The 19,305-nt window shown below is 47.4% G+C and overlaps 1 protein-coding gene across 1 annotated transcript in view; it reads left to right on the top strand.

The window, feature by feature from the left end:
* Positions 1 to 19,305, top strand: part of PLCG2 (phospholipase C, gamma 2 (phosphatidylinositol-specific)) — a 211,111-nt gene that overhangs the window by 161,296 nt on the left and 30,510 nt on the right. Inside the window, exons 17-22 of the mRNA XM_011990117.1 lie at positions 703 to 822; positions 7,880 to 8,060; positions 9,658 to 9,729; positions 11,982 to 12,091; positions 15,579 to 15,675; positions 17,054 to 17,120. Coding sequence (XP_011845507.1) covers positions 703 to 822; positions 7,880 to 8,060; positions 9,658 to 9,729; positions 11,982 to 12,091; positions 15,579 to 15,675; positions 17,054 to 17,120 — 647 coding nt within the window. The remainder of the gene's footprint in view (positions 1 to 702; positions 823 to 7,879; positions 8,061 to 9,657; positions 9,730 to 11,981; positions 12,092 to 15,578; positions 15,676 to 17,053; positions 17,121 to 19,305) is intronic.

Below are 19,305 nucleotides of genomic sequence, written 5' to 3'. Positions count from 1 at the left end.
CAAGTGATTCTCCTGCGTCAGCCTCCCGAGTAGCTGGGACTACAGGTGCACGCCACCATGCCTGGCTACTTTTTTGTATTTTTAGTTGAGACGGGGTTTCACCTTGTTAACCAGGATGATCTCAGTCTCCTGACCTCATGATCCACCTGCCTCGGCCTCCCAAAGTGCTGGGATTACAGGCGTGAGCCACTGCGCCTGGCCCAATTTTTGTATTTTTAGTAGAGATGGGGTTTCACCATGTTGGTCAGGCTGGTCTCAAACTCCTGGCTTCAAGCGATCCGCCTGCCTTGGCCTCCCAAAGTGCTGGGATTACAGGCATAAGCCACTGTGCCCAGTCTGTTTTATTTTTTTATAGAGATGGGGTCTCATTGTATTGGCCAGGCTGGTCTCAAACTCCTGACCCCAAGTGATTCTCCCACCTCAGCCTCCCAAAGTGCTGGGATTTCAGGTGTGAACCACTGTGCCTGGCCCAGTGTATTATTTTGGGCTTGAAACAGATCCACAGGGTCTCCCACTGTTCTTTTTACAAATTGCTATTTTCTGAGGTGTTTTTGGCTGGGGAAGCCCACCGTGTGATTTCCATGGTCATTTCCAGGGCCAGGTTCCAGGTGTCACTGGCACCGTTATCTTGCCCTCTGCGGGTGGCCCACTGACAGCCTGGAGGCCACTCACCTGGTTGTTTTCCCTGGCCCTGTGCTGCAGGTGGTACTATGAGAGCCTGAGCCGCGGAGAGGCAGAGGACATGCTGATGAGGATCCCCCGGGACGGAGCCTTCCTGATCCGGAAGCGAGAGGGAAGCGACTCCTACGCCATCACCTTCAGGTGGGTGCAAGGGTGGGAGGCACACGCCCTCCAGAGGGGCTTGGCAAGGACAGGTGCGGAGAGACAAGGGGGAATTTCAGGTGTGGGCTCACCTGCAGTGTCCCCCCATGAACCCCCCCACCCCACCCCGAGCATCAGCGACAACAACAACAATCACAGCAAAAGCCGCTGCGAGAATGTGCGCTCCAGCGTGCCAGGCACAGTCTGCGTTCTCCAGGCAGGATGCCCTGTAGTAACTCACTTTGGCTTCCAGTAACATGACCATGATCCGTATTTCTCAGAGGAGGAAACTGAGGCACAGCAAGATTAAGTAACTTGCTGAAGCAGGCAGCCAGTAAGTGGTGGAGGTGGGATTCGAACCCAGACAACCTAGGCCTGTGATGATATAGATCTGTTTCCTCCCATCTGCAGCTGCTGCCCAACCACCTCTAGGCCTGTGGTTCTCTAATTTTACCCCAAAACACCAGATTCCCCCACTTTCACTAATGACAAGGAGTGGAGGAATGACTCAGACTCCGTGTAGCACACTGTCCCTCCGTCTCCTCAGCACCAGGGTTTCCCTGCATATTCTTACGGTGGTAACCGTCTGCCATATGTTGAGTTCCTAACTGTGTTCTAGACACTGGGCTGCCTTCGAGGCCTCATCTGATTGAATCCTTTGCTACAGCCTGTGAGAGGGAGGTCTAGTTATTACAAGGGAGGAAACAGGCCCAGAGAGGTTAAGTGACCTGCCTAGAGTCACACAGCCTCATAGTCAACTGAGTCTGAGGTTCAGATGCAGGCCTATTCGTCTCCAAAGCCTTAAGCTCTTCACTCCAGAGTTTCCAGCCAGAGGCTTGGGGGCCAAATCAGGCCTGCGGGCGTCTTTTGTACACTGGTGGGAAAAACTGAGAAATTTCACTGAAAACCTGAGATTGCTTCTTGTGAAAAATGGGAGGCAGTGAACACTCTGGGCCTGTGTTTCACATGGGCGCAGTGGTTCTGGCTGCATGGCAGCTGCTGTGGGGTGTGTGGTTTGCCCCTGCCCACTCCTCTCCCCATTCCCTGTGCCCTGGTCCCATCCCCTGGCGACCCTGCCAGGCTGCCCCCTGGGCGTTTGGATTTCCCTTCCTCCTTGCCTGCACCACTGTGCCTGAGCCACCTCCGTGGGGACCGTGGTGACGGTCATTATCACTGCAGTTTACTGAGGACCTACTGTGTGCTGGCTCCAGCCAGAGGGTAGCTTCCCGCCAGCATGGCTCTTCTGTACTCTGTGTTCCCAAGAGGACGACCTGGGCTTCTCAGCATTGGTGCTTCTGCCCTTTGCTCTTTCCCCCAAACCTCTTGGTGGTGCCTCCTCAGCCTGGATAGGCAGGAGGTGTGTTTAGTCCGCTGCGCATGGATTGAAGGCCTGCTGTGCGCCTGGCCCCAGGTGGGGTGTTGGCACTCCCACTGTGCTGTCATACTGTGCAAGTGATGGCAACGAAACTCAACCGGCTGAAACTGAGGTGCTCAAGGGGTGAGACAGCTCTGACACACCCAGGTCGGGGCCTCGCCTGACGATGGTCGGGATGCCACCTGTGTGTGCATGCTGGCGTTACTCTCCATCAGCTTCTGTCTCAGGTGGCGGTACCTTGGGCTGCCAGGACAGTGTCCGGCAGAAAGGATGGCCCCCTCCCTGAGCCAGGTGGCATGATTCTGACGGGCCTTCTGGGGATGGGGCTGGGGTCACTTCAGTGGGACCACGTGGATGAAGAGGTTGGGTGGGTCCTCAGGTTGATCGCCTGATTTACATACATGCCCCATTCAGTTTGTGAGCCTGTCTTCCCCGTGAGATTGGAGGTGTCTTGAGAATGGAAGTTTTTATTTTTTAAGAGTTAATAGATGTTTGGTGAACACCTACCGTGTGCCGGGCCCTGTGCTGGGCTCCAGAAATGCAGGAGTGATAAAAACAGCCCAGCCCTTGCTCTCTCAGGCTAGTGGTCTGGCAGGGATGAGACATCGCCTTACTCCAAGTATTTCTTGTTTTTGACCTGTTCCTGCTTATGTAACATTGGCTGGGATGTAGTTGGTGGTTGGTGAATGCTGGCTCAATGAATCAATCAGCAAGGATGGCAGCTCCCCACCTCCCCCACCGCCCACTGTCATGGAAGCTCTGTCCCCACAGTGTTTCTCAAAGAGGAGGGGTGTGAGGACTGATCCCGTTGTGTTGGGATGTTGAACTTCCCTGGTCTCTACCCACTGCATGTCCATCTGGGACCCTAAGTCATTGTAACAATAAAAAATACCACCCTCATCCCTGCCCCGGGACATACACTTTTTCAAACCCTCTGTGGTCAGGGTTTGGGGTGAGGCGTCACTGTCCTTCATTGAGAAGCACTGAGGACGTTTGAGCACATAAGGAAATCAGTGTAATATTTTGTGGTGAGTGCTACGGAGGGATTGGTCAGGCAAGGTGGTGGAGGGTGAGTAGGGGCCCTCCAGGGGAACGGATGGGGAATTTGGACCAGGCAGTGGGGGAACACAGGTCTGGAGGAACTTCTTCTCCTTGCCCTCTACATATTTGTAAAGTACCTCTCCTGTGCCAGGCACTGTTCTGGGCTCTGGGGATGTGTACTAAACTTCTGGATAGATTTCCCCAGGAGAGGAGAAACACCTGCTTTCAAATCCTCAAAGGAAGTGTTGAGTTGTTGCCTGGTTGTGATTGGTGGAAGGCATCTCTTGGGCAGGATGAGGGGTTTCTCAGTGAAGCTGAGACCTCAGGCTGTGGCTGTGGCATCCATGCTCCAGGAGGCTGGGAGATGCAACTCGTATTCCAGCCCTGTTCCCATCTCCCCTTTTGATTCTCTTTTCTCCCAGGGAAGTTAGTTGTGGGTTGATTTCAGTTATGTTTTCCAAACCATTCACTTACTGAGTCCTGCCTGAGTGCCAGACACAGTGCCGAGGGCTTACCCCGAATCACCTAATAGACAATGATCCTAATGCTCCCATGAGACAGGGGTTGTGGATCCCCGATGCTGTGGATCGGGAAACTGAGGCTTAGGGGTTCCCTGTGGAAGGAGCCGGAACCTGACCTCGGCTCTCTACCTTGGTACCCCAGAGCCCCCCTGCCCTGAGAAGCTCTTATAAAAAGTTGTAAAGTTAATTTTTAATTACATGAATATTGCAGGAATATATTCTCTCTATAAAAAATTAAGACATTACCCTGAAGGCTAAAGCCCCCTGTGGTCCTTCTAATCTCAGTAGAGATATCCTGGTAGAAAGCACAGTTTGCTAGTTGGTGTGTTCATTCAGACATTTAAAAAATAAATACGTGTTTATGCATGTCTGTGCCTATGGAAAATATATGGTGTCATTTTGTGTGTGGGTATTTTTGTTCTATTTTTGAAAAATACAAATGGGATCATTCTGCAGCTTTTCTACTCAGCAGTGTTTCTTTTCTTTCCTCTGTTTTTTAGAAGGAATAAATATTTAATAAAATATCACTGCAGATAAACCACTGAATCAGAAGTCTTCTAGTGTTTTGTTTTCATAGGCCTTTTTGAAGAAATGGCTTAAAGGAATATATATGTATTTTTCAAAAGACTGGAAATCCTTTTTAAAAAAGAAATAAATATTTGAAAACAATAAAAAGTCTCTCTATAGTGCAAAAAATGTCTTGATTTTTTCCCTGCTATGCAAAATTGTTAAATGAGTAGTATGCCCATAGAAACTATGCACCTAGATGCTTTTCCTAATTTATTTAATTGGCAAATAAAAGCTGCATATATGTATCATGTACAACATAGTGTTTTGCAATATGTATACGTGGTGAAATGGCTAAATTGAGATAATAACATATGCACTATCACATAATTAACCATTTCTTTAGTGTGTGATGAGACTTAAAGTCTACCCTCAGCAATTTTCAAGAATACAGGACTTTTTTTTTGTTTGTTTGTTTTTGAGATGGAGTCTTGCTCTGTCACCCAGTCTGGAGTGCAGCGGCATGATCTTGGCTCACTGCAACCCCTGCCTCCTGGGTTCAAGCGATTCTCCTGCCTCAGGCTCCTGAGTAGCTGGGATTACAGGCATGCACCACCATGCCTGGCTAATTTTTGTGTTTTTAGTAAAGACGGGGTTTCACCATGTTGGCCAGGCTGGTATCGAACTCCTGCCCTCAGGTCGTCCACCCTTCTTGGTCTCCCAAAGTGCTGGGATTACAGGTGGGAGCCACCATGCCCGGCCCGGAATTTGTTATTGACTATAGTCCCTATGCTGTCCCATAGATCTCTTGAACTTACTCCTCTTGTCTAACTGAAATTTCGTACCCTTTGACCAACATAACCCCAACACTCCCTACCTCCCCTTGCCCCAGACCCTGGTAACCACCATTCTACTCTCCACTTCCGTGAGTTTAAATCTTCTTAGGTTTCACATACGAGATCATGTGGTACTTGTTTTTCTGTGCCTGGCTTATTTCACACAGCACAGTGTCCTCCAGGTTCATCCATGTTGTTGCAAATGACAGGCTTTCCTTCTTTTTTGAAGCTGAATGGTTCAAATACATTCCATTATGTAAATGTACCACATTTTCTTTATCCATTTATCTGTTGATGGGCAGGCTGATTCTACACCTTGGCTATGGTGAATGGTGCTATGAACATGGGAGTGCAGCTTTCTCTTTGACATACTGATTTCGTTTCTTTCGGATATATACCCAGAAGTGGGATTGCTGGATCCCATGGTGTTCCATTTTTAATTTTTTGAGGAACCTCTGTACTGTTTTCCATAGTGGCTATGCTAATTTACAGTCCCACCCACCAGGTGCGGTGTCCCTTTTTCTCCACATCCCCACCAGCACTTCTCCTTTAGCTAACAGCCATTCTGACAGGTGTGAGGTGACATCTCATTGTGGTTTTAATTTGCATTTCTCCGATTAGTGATGTTGAATATTTTTTATGTAACCGTTGGCCATTTAGGTATCTTCTTTTGTGAAACGTCTGTTCAGATCCTTTGGTCCTTTTTTTTGAGACAGAGTCTCACTCTGTCATCCAGGCTGGAGTACAGTGGCATGATCTCAGCTCAGTGCAACTGTCGCCTCCTGGGTTCAAGTGATTCTCATGCCTCAGCCTCCAGAGTGGCTGGGATTACAGGTACCTGCCACCTGCCACCATGCCCAGCTAATTTTTGTATTTTTAGTAAAGACAGGGTTTCATCATGTTGATCAGGCTGGTCTCAAACTCCTGACCTCAAGTGATCTGCCTGTCTTGGCCTCCCAAAGTGCTGGAATTACAGGTGTGTGTGAGCTACCATGCCTGGCCTTTGTCCATTTTTAAATTGGGTCATTTATTTTCTTACTGTTGAGCTGTTTGACTTCCTTATATATTTTTGATATTGACCCCTTACCAGATGTTCAGTTTGCAGATGTTTTTCCCATTCTGTAGGTTGTTTCTTTACTCTGTTGATTCTTTCCTTGGCTATGCAGAAGCCTCTCTTAGTTTGATATAATCCCATTTGTCCACTTTCAATTTTTGTTGCCTGTGCTTTTGGGGTCATATCTGAAAAATGATTGCCCAGATCAATGTTATGGAGGTTTTCTTCTCTGTTTTTTTCTAGTAGTTTTACAGTTTCAGGTCTTATGTTTAAGTCTTTAATCCATTTTGAGCTGCTTTTGTTGTTTATGGTGTGAGATAAGGGTCTAATTTTCTTCTTTTGAAATCTTTATTATTTCTATATAGGAATTTCTTTTGAAATTCTTTTCAATTTTTTAAATCTAGGTTTCCCAACCCTACTTATTTAACAGACTGTCCTTTCCCCCTGGTGGGTTCTAGACATCTTTATTGAAGATCAGTTGACTGTAAACGCATGGATTTATTTCTTGGTTCTTGGTTCTCTATTCTGTTCCACTGGTCTGTGTGTCTGTTTTTATGCCACTGTCATGCTATTTTTTTTTTTTTTTTTTTTTGAGACGGAGTCTCGCTCTGTCACCCAGGCTGGAGTGTAGTGGTGCGATCTCGGCTTACTGCAAGCTCTGCCTCCCAGGTTCATGCCATTCTCCTGCCTCAGCCTCCCAAGTAGCTGGGACTACACGTGCCCGCCACCACACCCGGTTAATTTTTTTGTATTTTTAGTAGACAGCGGGTTTCACCATTTTAGCCAGGATGGTCTCAATCTCCTGACCTTGTGATCCGCCCACCTTGGCCTCCCAAAGTGCTGGGATTACAGGCGTGAACCACTACACCCGGCCTGTCATGCTATTTTTATTACTGTAGCTTTGTAGTATATTTTGAAGTAAGATAGTGTTATATGTCCAGTTTTGTTATTTTTTGCTCAAAATTGCTTTGGCTATTTGGGGTAGATGTTTTAAAAAAGACCCTCTTGGCTGTAAACTTAGGGTCAAAAATATTTTTCCAGATGTTTCTGTCTTGATAAAAGCTAATAAAACCAAGCAGGCTCTTCTGTTTGTATTTTTTTGTGCTTCATGTTTCAAACAGATGAAGGAATGAAAGACTTACTTCTTTTTCGAAAAAAAAGTCACTGTTTTTACTAGTTGAGTCACTGAAGACCAGATTTAATAATTTTGATGGGAGGGATTGCAAACATTTTCTGTGAAGGACCACAGAGTGAATATTTTAGTTTTTGCAGGCCATATGGTCTCTGTTGCAGCTACGCAACTCTGCTGTTACAGTGTGAAAACAGCCCCAGACAATGTATAAACAAATGAACTGTGGCTGTGTTTCAATAAAGCTTTATTTATAAAAGCAGGTGGTGGGCCAGACGTGGCCTACTCTTGACCTAGTTCCCTAGGATGCTCCTAAAGTCAAGTCCTGTAGTTGGGGAGGAGGGGAGGTAAGAGGAGCTGTTGAGTCACTTGGCAGTATTTCTTCTGAGACACAGATTCTTCTAGATCTGTTTTGAAAATACCCACACCATTGTTTTCTAATTGTCTTGTATTCCATAGGAGGACTATACCCTGCTTATTTACCCACTTCTCTAAGGCTGGATAACTAGGTTGTATCTAATCAGTGAGGTTTGTATAAAAATTGGTTGGCCACCAGGATCTTGGCATGTCAACCCTGTGTTCTTCCCCCTCCAGGGCTAGGGGCAAGGTGAAGCATTGTCGAATCAACCGGGATGGCCGGCACTTTGTGCTGGGGACCTCCGCCTATTTTGAGAGCCTGGTGGAGCTCGTCAGTTACTACGAGAAGCATTCACTCTACCGAAAGATGAGACTGCGCTACCCCGTGACCCCTGAGCTCCTGGAGCGCTACAACATGGTAGGTGGTGGACTGCCTTATGATTTGGTGCAATTTCTTGTCTGAGGTTGTACCTCATCTGTTCACGAATTCAGCAAACCTCTGACTATTCACCAGGTGTCTGATACTGCTGTAGGTCCTAGGGATACAAATTGAACACAATAGACAAAGACCCTGCCCTCGTGCCGCTTCTAGTGTAGTGTTGTGCTGCTTCTAGTGTAGTGTTGTGCTGCTTATAGTGTAGTGTTGTGCTGCTTATAGTGTAGTGTTGGGGAGATGCAACAAATGAGATTTAAAATATCCATAGCATGTTCCAGGTGGTGATGAGCGCTAAGGAGAAAAACACTGGGCCGGTGGATAAAGGGATATAGAGTGCTGGAGAAGGGGCCACAGTTTTCAGAGGGTGGTATAGGAAGATCTCACTGAAAAGGATTGAGCCATGTGGGTATCTTCTGGAGGAAGCGAGGATAGCATGTGCAAAGGTCCTGAGGTAGAAGCCTGCCTGGAGGCACTAAGAGGAAGTCAGCATGGCTGGAATGAAGTGAGCCCAAGTCGGGGTAGAGCTAAGTGAGGACGGGTGTTCACAGGTGACTTATCATGCAGGGGCGCATAGGCCATTGTAAGGCCCTGGCTTTTTCTCTGAGTCACTGGAGAGTTCTGGGTTCAGGAGAGACCTGACGTGATTACTGTGTCTCCATTCCTACCACATAGATCATTAATTTATTGAAAAGAGATTTATGGCATTCTGACCATGTGCTAAGAACTGTTCTAGATACTGAGAGTACTGTGGAACAAAATCTGCTTTGGGAAATTTAGGTTCTGGAGAGGAGAGACAGACAATATACACAATTAAGATGTTTTCAGGTAGCATGAAATATAATAAACAGGATGGTGTGAAAAGGGGTGGACACTACCTTAGGCTGTGGGAGTGGAGATCAGAGAAGGCCACCTTAAAAGGGGAGAAATGTGGGCTGAAACATGGAAGACAGCAGTGAATGGGCTCTTGGGAGAAGTGAATGAAGGGGTGGCTCTAGGTAGAGGAGTGGCCACACCGCAAGCCCTAAAGTGACATGGGGAACCGAAAGAAGAGTTAGAGAGGAGCAGAGAGGTGGTGGGGGTGGATCTTGGCAGTGGTGTGCTAGTAAATGTTCAAACAGCTCTGAGCGGGGCAGGGGAAGGGACTGGTTTGTAGCATTTGCCAATTTCCATGGTGTAAATACTTCCATGGTGGTCAGTGGTCAGTTTCAAGTTGTTGATGTGCTGTGGTTGAACCTGGAATGTGGAGTCACGAAGTGATGTATGCAGTGGGCTTTTGTGAGCTAGGAGGTCACTCCAGCACACCATTGGATCTTAGGATTTGTGCTTTTACAAAGGAACACGATGCTTGGCATGCTGCAGGCCAGGGCAGGGCCTTTCTGATTTTGGGTTAGTTTCCAAGTCTGGGGACCTTCTTTATAGCTTCTTTCTGTGTCTACTCATGGGCCATAAGAAAATTCTGTGAGGTTTCAACTCCTCTATCAAAGGATAGGTAACCATAAGGAAGTCTAGAACACTTGTTATATGTAAGGGCTATTCGAGGAGCATGGATTATTCTATTTCTTTCTTTCTTTTTTTCCAGGAAAGAGATATAAACTCCCTCTACGACGTCAGCAGAATGTATGTGGATCCCAGTGAAATCAATCCGTCCATGGTAAGTGCTGAATCTCCAATTCACACGATTTCTGAGTCACGAGGCTGATGTGGATTCCATCTTCTTCCCCTGGCAGTCATAACAGGGCAAGGGAAGACTTTGGAAAACCTGGCTAAAATAATTTTTTCTCTTTTTTTTGAGAAGAAAGGATGATTGACAATATGAAGTCTAGTGTCAGGGAAAATGTTAATAGAATTCCATCCAAATGCAACAGTGTTTTGATAAAATTCTGAGGTTTGACGAGCCACCTTTGGGCCAAATGCTTCTAATTAAAAGTCTTTCAAATGTTTTTTGCTCGCTGACGGAGTCTGCAGTGTTTATAAATTCCATTTGGTTCGCTGACCTCCTTGCAGTGCAACTGCTATCTCATATTCCCACCCTGACACTGTTGTGTAATTTCATGCAGGTGTAGGGATGGATTTTACTTTTAGCCCTTGGCTCCTCCTTGCCATGGTTTCATCTGAAATTTAGTTTGAGCCGGCACAGGAAGAACTGCCGGCTCAAAACTGCGAATTTTCTGTTTGGGGGTCATGTGGCACACGATCAGTGTACAATGCTTGCTTAGGAAGGGCCCCTGCTTGTGGGCTCTGTTGAAATTTAGCGATGACTTTCTTTTTTAAAAATTTATAATCCTTGGCCAATGCAGATCTGTTTCAGAAAGAAATGAAATCTTGAAAAGTTGTGGGCAAATTGAGCTGTGTGTGAAATGCATTAAGAGACCTTAGTAGCAAAAACTTTTGTTAGAAGTGAAGGATGTTTTGGTGACGAGAACAATCACCTCTCTAACCGATGAGTGTTCCTTCCTGTGGCCTTGGAGACCGGCTCCGGTCCTCATATCCATCCTTGAAGCAGGATACGCAGGTAGAGGCTGCTCTGTGTGCAGGCGGGGGAGAGAAAGGCGAGGGCTCTGCTTAGCCTCTGGCCTCCAGCTGCAGATCCCTGTGGCAGGGCTTCTAGAACCCACACTGCTTCTTATGAAACATCATGAACTATGGCAATCACTCACATTGATGGATCCAGTTCTGGGCTGAGCCACTTAAAACAGCTGGTTGATGTGGGGCAAGTTACTGTCTCTCTCTGCATCTCAGTATTCTCATCTGTAAAATGGGCATAATCATATAACTACCTACCTGTTATGGTTGTTGTAAGGATTAAAGGAGATACCTTAAGGCTTAGAACAATGCTTTCACTATACTATAGTTAGCACTTAAGAATTGCAAGCTGTTGTCAGTTTTATCATTATACATATGATCTCATGTAATAGTCGTAACAACCCTGTGAAATATATAAAAATTTAATTCCCATTTCACAGATGGGGGAACTGAGGATCAGAGAGACTCAAACTTATATTATTATTCAAAGGCAGAACAATGATTTGAACCTACATATCTGACTCCATAGCCTGTGTTCTGAGGAAAAGTTTTACTGGGTTCCCTGTGAAATTCCCATTTCCTTCGGGTGGGAGGAGAAGGAAGCCACTGATTTAAATAGATTTGACAATGTCACAGCTTTTCCCACTAATATTTGCTTGCCGTGTGGGTGTTCATTTATGCCCACCAGGCAAAAGGCATGAAAACAAATTCATTGCAGAAAATTTCTATACCAAGGAAGTTCTGTCTTAGATCTGTGAACAGAGACCACTTTTTGATGAATTTCATGGAGGAGAAGCTCAGTGACTCTTACAAAATGTCAAGGTCCTGCAGGAGTGTAGATAGGGGATTGTTGACCTACAGGAAAAGAGCAGTGAGGCCCTCAGGACAGGCAGGAAGAATGGGGTTGCCCTTAAACTTCTGGGAGGCTTGCTGAGCACAGGCACTGTGATGACAGTCTTGCCTTAATCTAAAAGGCATATCCTTTCTTTGTTGAGGAAATTGAGCAATATGGTGTCAGTACAATAGAGGGTCACTCCCACCCTAACCCTAAGCCTAACCTTAAACCCTAACCTCTAACCTCAACTCTAAGCCTGAACTCTAACCCTAACCCCAGCTAAACCCTAACTCCTAACCCCTAACCCTTAACCTCAACCCAGGTACCCTTGGTTCTGACTAGGTCAGTTCTCCTTCACTCCCTAGTGACTTTTTGGGGTCTTGGATTCTTTGCAATGCCAGTCCCTCTCCAGCAGGTGACTTTGTAACCTTGGCCTGAAGCCTCCTGCTCCTCAGTGAGAAGAACTAAATGGTGCCTGGGAACGCAGCCGCCTCCCTCCCCTCCTGTCCCTGGCCTGACCTTTTCCTTCTTGTTTTCCCTGAAAGCCTCAGAGAACCGTGAAAGCTCTGTATGACTACAAAGCCAAGCGAAGCGATGAGCTGAGCTTCTGCCGTGGTGCCCTCATCCACAATGTCTCCAAGGAGCCCGGGGGCTGGTAAGGCTGAATAGAGGCTGGGCTGCTTGGCACGGGGGCTTGACTTGTCCTTTCTTGGTGATGAGACTCAGGTGCTGGCCAAGTCTGACCCCCTTTGTCTGTCATCCTGGGCTGGCTTTGACCTCTTGTGTTAAGTCCCTTTTTAGGAAGGTGGCTTGGTGCATGCTCCATTTGAGAAAATGGACAAACAACAGTATTAACAGTTATCAACATATCATATCATATATTGTATATTATTATAATTACAATAGCAGCTACCATTTATTGAAGTCTTACTAAGTGGCAAGCAGTCTGCTAATTGGTTTCATGCGTTGTCTAACCAAATCTTCAACCAGATCTTCATTACTCCCTGTGATCAGGACTATGATGATCCCCACTTTAAAAATGCGGTGAATGAGACTTTCCAAGTCACAAAAATAAATACTAAATACTAAATAGTGCAGGCGCTTTACAATACACAAGACTGTGTGTTATTTCCAATTCAAATTCTTATGCTATTCCATAGTCCTGTGCTGTATGCAATGGCCACATCCTGAATTGAAGACAATACGTCTTTAGGGCAAAGGTACCTGGGTATGCTAGGGTTTAGTACCACTTCACTTTTTAACCTTGGAAGAAAAATTCGCTGCCCACCGATAGGTTTCTGGGCAAGTGGTTTTGTGGGGTGACTTCTGTCTGAGAGCAGTAAGAACTCGCTCATATTAAACCGGTGAGCACTGGTTTAAGTACCTCAGAGACTGGCATTTCTACCTCCCATAAGATAACTAGACCTGGCTTAGAAATCTGAATAGCAGCATGCATGGAGTGCTTATGTGTGTCAAGCACTGTTTTAAGCACATTTGAAATAACTCACATCATTTGAAATAACTCAATTAATCCACATGATGACTGTAAAAGGTTGGTTCTGTCGTTACCTGCATTTTACAGATGAGGAAACTGAAGTCTTGAGAAGTACAGTCACTTGTCCAGGGCCACATAGCAGGCTGAAATTTGAACCCCCAGAGCCTACACTCTTAACCCCATTCATCTGCTAAGTCCTTCCCTGTCCTCTTGCAAGGTGCCTTAATCCAGGGATTGTCAAACTTTTTCTTAAAATCAGGAGAACCTCATTGCAAACCAATTCATACCTAGATTCCCCAGAACCAAAAATGCAGCCGAGTTATCTGTTGAGCTGGAGTAGGGGCATAGACCTGCCCTGTTTGGCCTCCTTGCTGACATCACAGTCCCTACTGCAGCCCCTGCTGCTTCCCCTTGGAGGCTCCCACAGTGTTGTCCATCTGCTTCTCCCAGTTCAGAGGCTTGGCTTTGCCCCCAAGTCCCTCCACTCGAAGTGGCACAGAGTTGAGGTCTCTTCCAGGCACACTGGCTTTCCCTCATTGTGCTCCTGTCCCTGCCTTGGTCAACATCCTGGTGCTCACTGGGTGGGTGACTGTCATTTTTGGAGTTGTGGGTGGAGTCCAGGTGACTACTCCAAATCACAGTTTTCCATTCTTTGTGAGACGGCTTCATGCCTTTCTATGACTCTGATAGGCAGTTCTCTGAATTTTGAAGGCTCTTGTCTTAAGAGACTGGCAGAAGTTTGTTTGGCAAGGGAGTGTGGGCAAACCGCCCAGCGGCTGTGGTCATTGCTCTCTCTGATGGCAGTAGTGGTACAGGGGGCTGCCTGTGTGAAACGGCCTTTTTTGCATACTCCCAAACTGGTTCCCCTGTAGCTAGGGGACCAAACAATTGTTGTCTGAACCAAGATGCTCCTTGAGTGAAGGGAATGTAAAGTGCTCAGTCCTGGATAGATGGTATATGTGATCCCTGTAAATACAGCCAGCCCTTGCCAGAAGTGCATCTGGAGAAATGGTGCAGAGGGCGTGAAAAGCGCTTGCAACCCGCGGTCCTGTGTCTCTGCTGGGTGAATTGGTAGCATCAGTCCTCACTCTGCTTATTCAGACCAGAAAAGTGTTAATTTCTTCCCACCACCGTGGAGTACAGACTTGATTAAGATCCAGAAAGGTCAGCCGGGTACAGTGGCTCATGCCTGTAATCCCAGCACTTTGGGAGGCCAAGGCGGGCGGATCACTTGAGGTCAGGAGTTTGAGACCAGCTTGGCCAACATGGTGAAACCCTGTCTCTTCTAAAAATACAAAAATTAGCCAGACGTGATGGCGCATGCCTGTAATCCCAGATACTCGGGAGGCTGAGGCAGGAGAATTGCCTGAACCCGGGAGGCGAAGGTTGCAGTGAGCCGAGATCGTGCCATGCACTCCAGCCTGGGTGATAGAGTGAGACCCTGTCTCAAAAACAAAACAAACAAACAAAAAGATCCAGAAAGATCTCATATAGTGGGGAAGATAATAACGGGTAATTATACATTAAGTATAAGGTGTGGCTGCTCAGATGACTGTGGGGATAGGATGCCAGGGGACCACAGAGGAAGAGTGCTCAGCCTAGGGGGCAGTCAGGGAAGACTCCCTGGGAGAGGAAATGCCCAACCTGAGTCTTAAATTAGTGGGGGGAAACTGGGACCAGGGGTATGGGCCAAGGCATGGAAGCCAGGCAGCGTGGCAGAGGCATGATGGGGATGATGAGTCATCTGGAGCAAATGTCATGGAGAGTTAGGAGGTGACGTCTGGGAGTCCTGGGGTCACACTATGCTGTGCTGTGGTTGCCATGTTGAAGAGTCTGGGCTGGATTCCAGAGGACCTGGGGAGCCATCATGTGGCGTGGTCAGAGGTGCATTTTGGAGAGTCCCTGGCTACAGAAAGTGGCTCAAGAGATGGACAGGTTGAAGGGAGGGGGTTTGCGTGTCTGGGCATGGACTTGCCGGGAGGAATCAATCTTACAGGTGCTGTCCGTCTGGTGGGGTCCAGGAACATTCATAGATGGATTATGTCCCGTGTTGTTAGTGTCATTATAAAGATAGAGAACAGTGTTTTAGCTGAATAATAATAAGAGCTAACACTATTGAGTATTTACTGTGCACTAGGTAGGCGCTGTCCTAAGCACTCAGCTTTTGTTAATTTAGAGTCCCAATAAAACGCTCTGAGGGAAGCACTCGCCTTTGCCCATTTTGCAGATGGATAGTCGGAGGCACAGAAAGCCTCCACAGTCAGTGGGAGAGCTGGAATTTCATTCCAGCCTGTCTGCCTCCAGAACCACCTTCTCTCTAAATTCACAACCTCCCTGAAATGGGGGTGAACTTTGGTCTTGTATGGTCTCTGACTTCTACTTAAAGCACTGAAACTTCTGACTTGGGGTATCTTTGATCAAACATTAAGATCATGTGATGAGGGAAATCAGACCCCAATAACTCATTGGTAATTAAAAAAAAAAAGAAGTTGCCTTTGAAATGCTCTGTTGTCACAGATAGTGACACTGGTCACCTGGCCACTTGCTGCCTGTCACCATCAGAATCAAGCCAGCAGTTGGGGGTTAATAAGCAGTAGTGGGGAATGCATGCCACCTGGTGACAGCCCCCCATGTCCTTGTTATCCAGGTGGAAAGGAGACTATGGAACCAGGATCCAGCAGTACTTCCCATCCAACTATGTCGAGGACATCTCAACGGCAGATGTCGAGGAGCTGGAAAAGCAGGTGAGCCCCCTCTTTGGTGCTGTTGCAGGAAGAAGGGATCTGCGGGTCCAGTTTTCCAGGGACCTGTGCCATCTCGGTGGGTGCATTTTTCCGTGTGCTGCTCGTGGTCTCTGTGGAGCTCTGGATCAGGAAAGACAGAGTGATAGGGAAATTGAGATTGAGTTGTTGCGGGTGAGTTGCTGTGACAAACCGACCGTGATTTAATCAGGTTGTGCTGGGCTTGGAAGGGTTTGAATATGCAGGAGAATTCCCACTGGAGTGAAAGTGGCCAAATGGGGAATTTGTCCTTTGCTTAAGCAGCTTGCAAATGAAACACATGTATGTTGGGCAGCCAGACATTGAGAACGTGCTCGGGTTGAGTAAGCAAGTGGGTCTAACCAGAAGGTGAGATGAGGCCTTCCTGGTGACTTTGTAAACCTGGTGGTGGTTCCCTTGCCGCCTCTTGTTTAGAAAGCAGCCACATGCAGCGTGCCGGTGCTGCAGCAAGGATGACTTCTTTGTAATGAGGACTTTAAGATCCCGTTAGAGCCCCAGGTGTTTATTTTCTAAGGGACGTAGGGCAATCTTGGAAGGCTTCCTGGAGGAAGGAGTATTTGAGCCTTAAAAGTCAAGTTAGAGTTCAACAGCAAGAGACTGGCAGAAGGGAGTTCCAAGTGGGAGGTACAGTCTAAGCAAAGGTGTGGCAGTGGGAATGTGGTTGTGTCCTGTGTGCTTGGCCTGAGGCAGAGACGTGAAGCCCTTGCTGCGTCTGTATACTGCGCTGCCCTTACCTGAGCATCAACATTTGCCTGGTGCAGGGGCTGAGGGTTGGGGTGGTGCAGGCAATGAGTGGATGCCTGGTTCTGCCACCTCTCCTAAGCCCAAGATATTCTTCGTCTCAGCCAGACCCTGGGATGGTTCGAGTGTACAATGGGAGGCAGAGCTGGAAAGGGTGATGGGGGCTCTGAAAGTCTTAAAAGCCAGATCACAGAGCATAGGCGTTGCTTCCACGGGACATGGGGAGCCACAGAAGGTTCTTGAGCTGGGCTTTAGTAGGCAAAAGAGTCTCATTTTGTAATAAGGTCAGATAAATGGTCTAGGACGTGTTTTGAAACCAGATCTGAGGAAGCATTGTGAAAGCTGTTCTAGAATTCACAAGGCACGTTTTTACGGATTGGAAAATGAAACTCCTAACCTCCTGGCACCCTCTCTGCGCCAGGTCCCTATCAGCTCCATGCTTCATTATTTAGCTCTCTCCCCATAGACGTATCTGGTAATGAAAATGCATTTTAAACAGTTCCACAGGCAGTGTCTCTGCTAAACGGTGTGCTTTGGAAACCGGTTGTCTTTTTATTATTCCCGTTACAACTAACGTGAGTTATGTCTTGTTTCTTCATAGATTATTGAAGACAATCCCTTAGGGTCTCTTTGCAGAGGAATATTGGACCTCAATACCTATAACGTCGGTACGTGCACACATCATCTTAGCCTGGATTCCCACCCCTATCCCCCATGGGTTGACCTCAGCCCCGCCCTACACCGGGATGTGGCTGACACAGGGTCTTGTCTTGAATGCCAGCTCCTTCCCCGGCTGTAGCTGAGTATTTAGGTCAGGCTGGTCAGTGAGTATGATGCTATGTCTGCTATTAATCTCTGCTAAAACTGTAAATGCTAAAACAGGGTCTGGTACATAAGTGCTAGATGGTGGTTAGCGGACATTATTACCAACATCACTCTTACTATCTCAGGATCTGCCTGTGTTTCCCATGCGTTTCGAAGGAAAGCTGAGCTGTCAGCCTGGCCGAAACGCAGCATGGAGTTGGGAGTCTCGGGTTCTAAGCCCAGCTCTGCCTCTCTGTTGCTATGAGACCACAGACCTGTCACTTCTCCTCTTGGAACCTCTGCTTCCTGGTTGCTCTGATGGGGCCCAGGAAACCCAGCCCGCCCATGTTGACTGTGCTGCAAGGGGACGTGAAGGCGTGGCCCCGAGGCCAGGCTTGTCCAGTGGTGGCCGGGGTCTCATGTGTGCTGGGCTTCCTGGGTCTTGAGCCTGCCTGCTTTGAAGTGGGTGTGGTGCAGCTCCCATGTGAAGGGACTCTGTAGCAGGCCTCCTTGTTCTGGGCAGCCCATGACCCTCCCTGGGAAGTCATGGGCATGGTTCCCTGGGACTCAGGGGACAGCAGCTCCAGGAACTTCGTGTTTCTATTACCAGTGCTCTGCTTTACACGTTAATTAATTATTATTATTTTTTGCGACAGAGTCTCTGTCACCTATGCTGGAGTGCAGTGGTGTGATCTTGGCTCACGCAGCCTCTGCCTCCTGGATTCTCGTGATTCTCCTGCCTCAGCCTCCCGAGTAGCCGGGATTATAGGTGTGTGCCACTGCGCCTGGCTAATTTTTGTATTTTTAGTAGAGATGGGGTTTTGCCATGTCAGCCTTAACTCCTGAGCTCAAGTGATCTGCCTGCCGTGGCCTCCCCAGGTGCTGGGATTGCAGGCATGAGCCACCGCGCCCAGCCTATGTTCCACATTTGTTACCTGCTGCTTCTCCTTTACAACGATCCAGCAGGATAGGTCGGAGGGGGAGTCTTTGCTCCCATTACCAGATGAGAAAATCAAGGTCCTAAGTGACCACCGCACGTGCTGAGGTCCTGTGGGCTGGGGGGTGCGGGATCCCTGCATCCACTTCTGGTGCTCTCTGCATCATCTTCCCCCATCCCTGTATTTGCAGAGCAGAGGCACATGGCTCAGTGGTTCTGAGTAGAAATCTTGGAGTCAGGTTTGAACCGAGCCTCAATTTTACTGCTATTAGCTGTGTGACCTTCCACGTGTTACTTTCTCTTCATCAGCGTCAGTTTTGCCTCCTGTAAAATGGGCCTAGCAAAAGCAGGGTGCCTGTAGTCCCAGCTACTCAGGAGGCTGAGGCGGGTGGATCCCTTGAGTCCTAAGAGTTTGAGACCAGCCTGGGTAATGTAGTAAGACCTCAAAATCTTAAAAAAAAAAAAAAAAGATGGAGTACGTGTAATCTGCTTAGAATATTGTCTGGAATATAATAGCTCAGAAATCTTAGCTACTGATATTTGGCAGATAAGTTTCCCTGTCATAATCTTTTCTTCTCTGTAAGATGTTTTCTCTGTGTCTAGAGAAGCCATGCCACATTTCTCTCCTAGCTTCTGGTGACTCCTTGGTGTTTTTGGCTTGTGGCTGCATTCTTCAGTCTCCACATTTGCCTGCACATGGCTTTCTCCCTTGTGTCTGCATCTGTTTTTAAAGCCATTTAGCCGGGTGTGGTGGCTCATTCCTGTAATCCCAGCACTTTGGGAGGCCAAGGCGAGTAGATTGCTTGAGCTCAGTTCGAGACCAGCCCTGGGCAACGTGGTGAAACCCCACTCTACAAAAAGCACAAAAATTAGCCAGGCTTGGTGGTGTGCACCTGTGGTCCCGGCTACTTGGGAGGCTGAGGTGGGAGGATTGCATGATCTTAGAAGGTGGAGGCTGCAGTGAGCCAAGATCGCACCACTGTGCTTCAGCCTGGGTGACAGAGTGCGACCCTGTCAAAAAAAAAAAAAAAAAAAAAAAAAAAACCATTTAAATTATTTATTCTTTATATATAAAATATTATACATAACACAGAAAATTATGCACAATATCC

The sequence above is a fragment of the Mandrillus leucophaeus genome, unplaced genomic scaffold, assembly GCF_000951045.1.
Source record: "Mandrillus leucophaeus isolate KB7577 unplaced genomic scaffold, Mleu.le_1.0 Scaffold37, whole genome shotgun sequence".
Lineage (NCBI taxonomy): Eukaryota > Metazoa > Chordata > Mammalia > Primates > Cercopithecidae > Mandrillus > Mandrillus leucophaeus.
The sequence above is the reverse complement of the archived record's forward strand: the minus strand, read 5'-3'. Positions and strand labels throughout refer to the sequence as shown.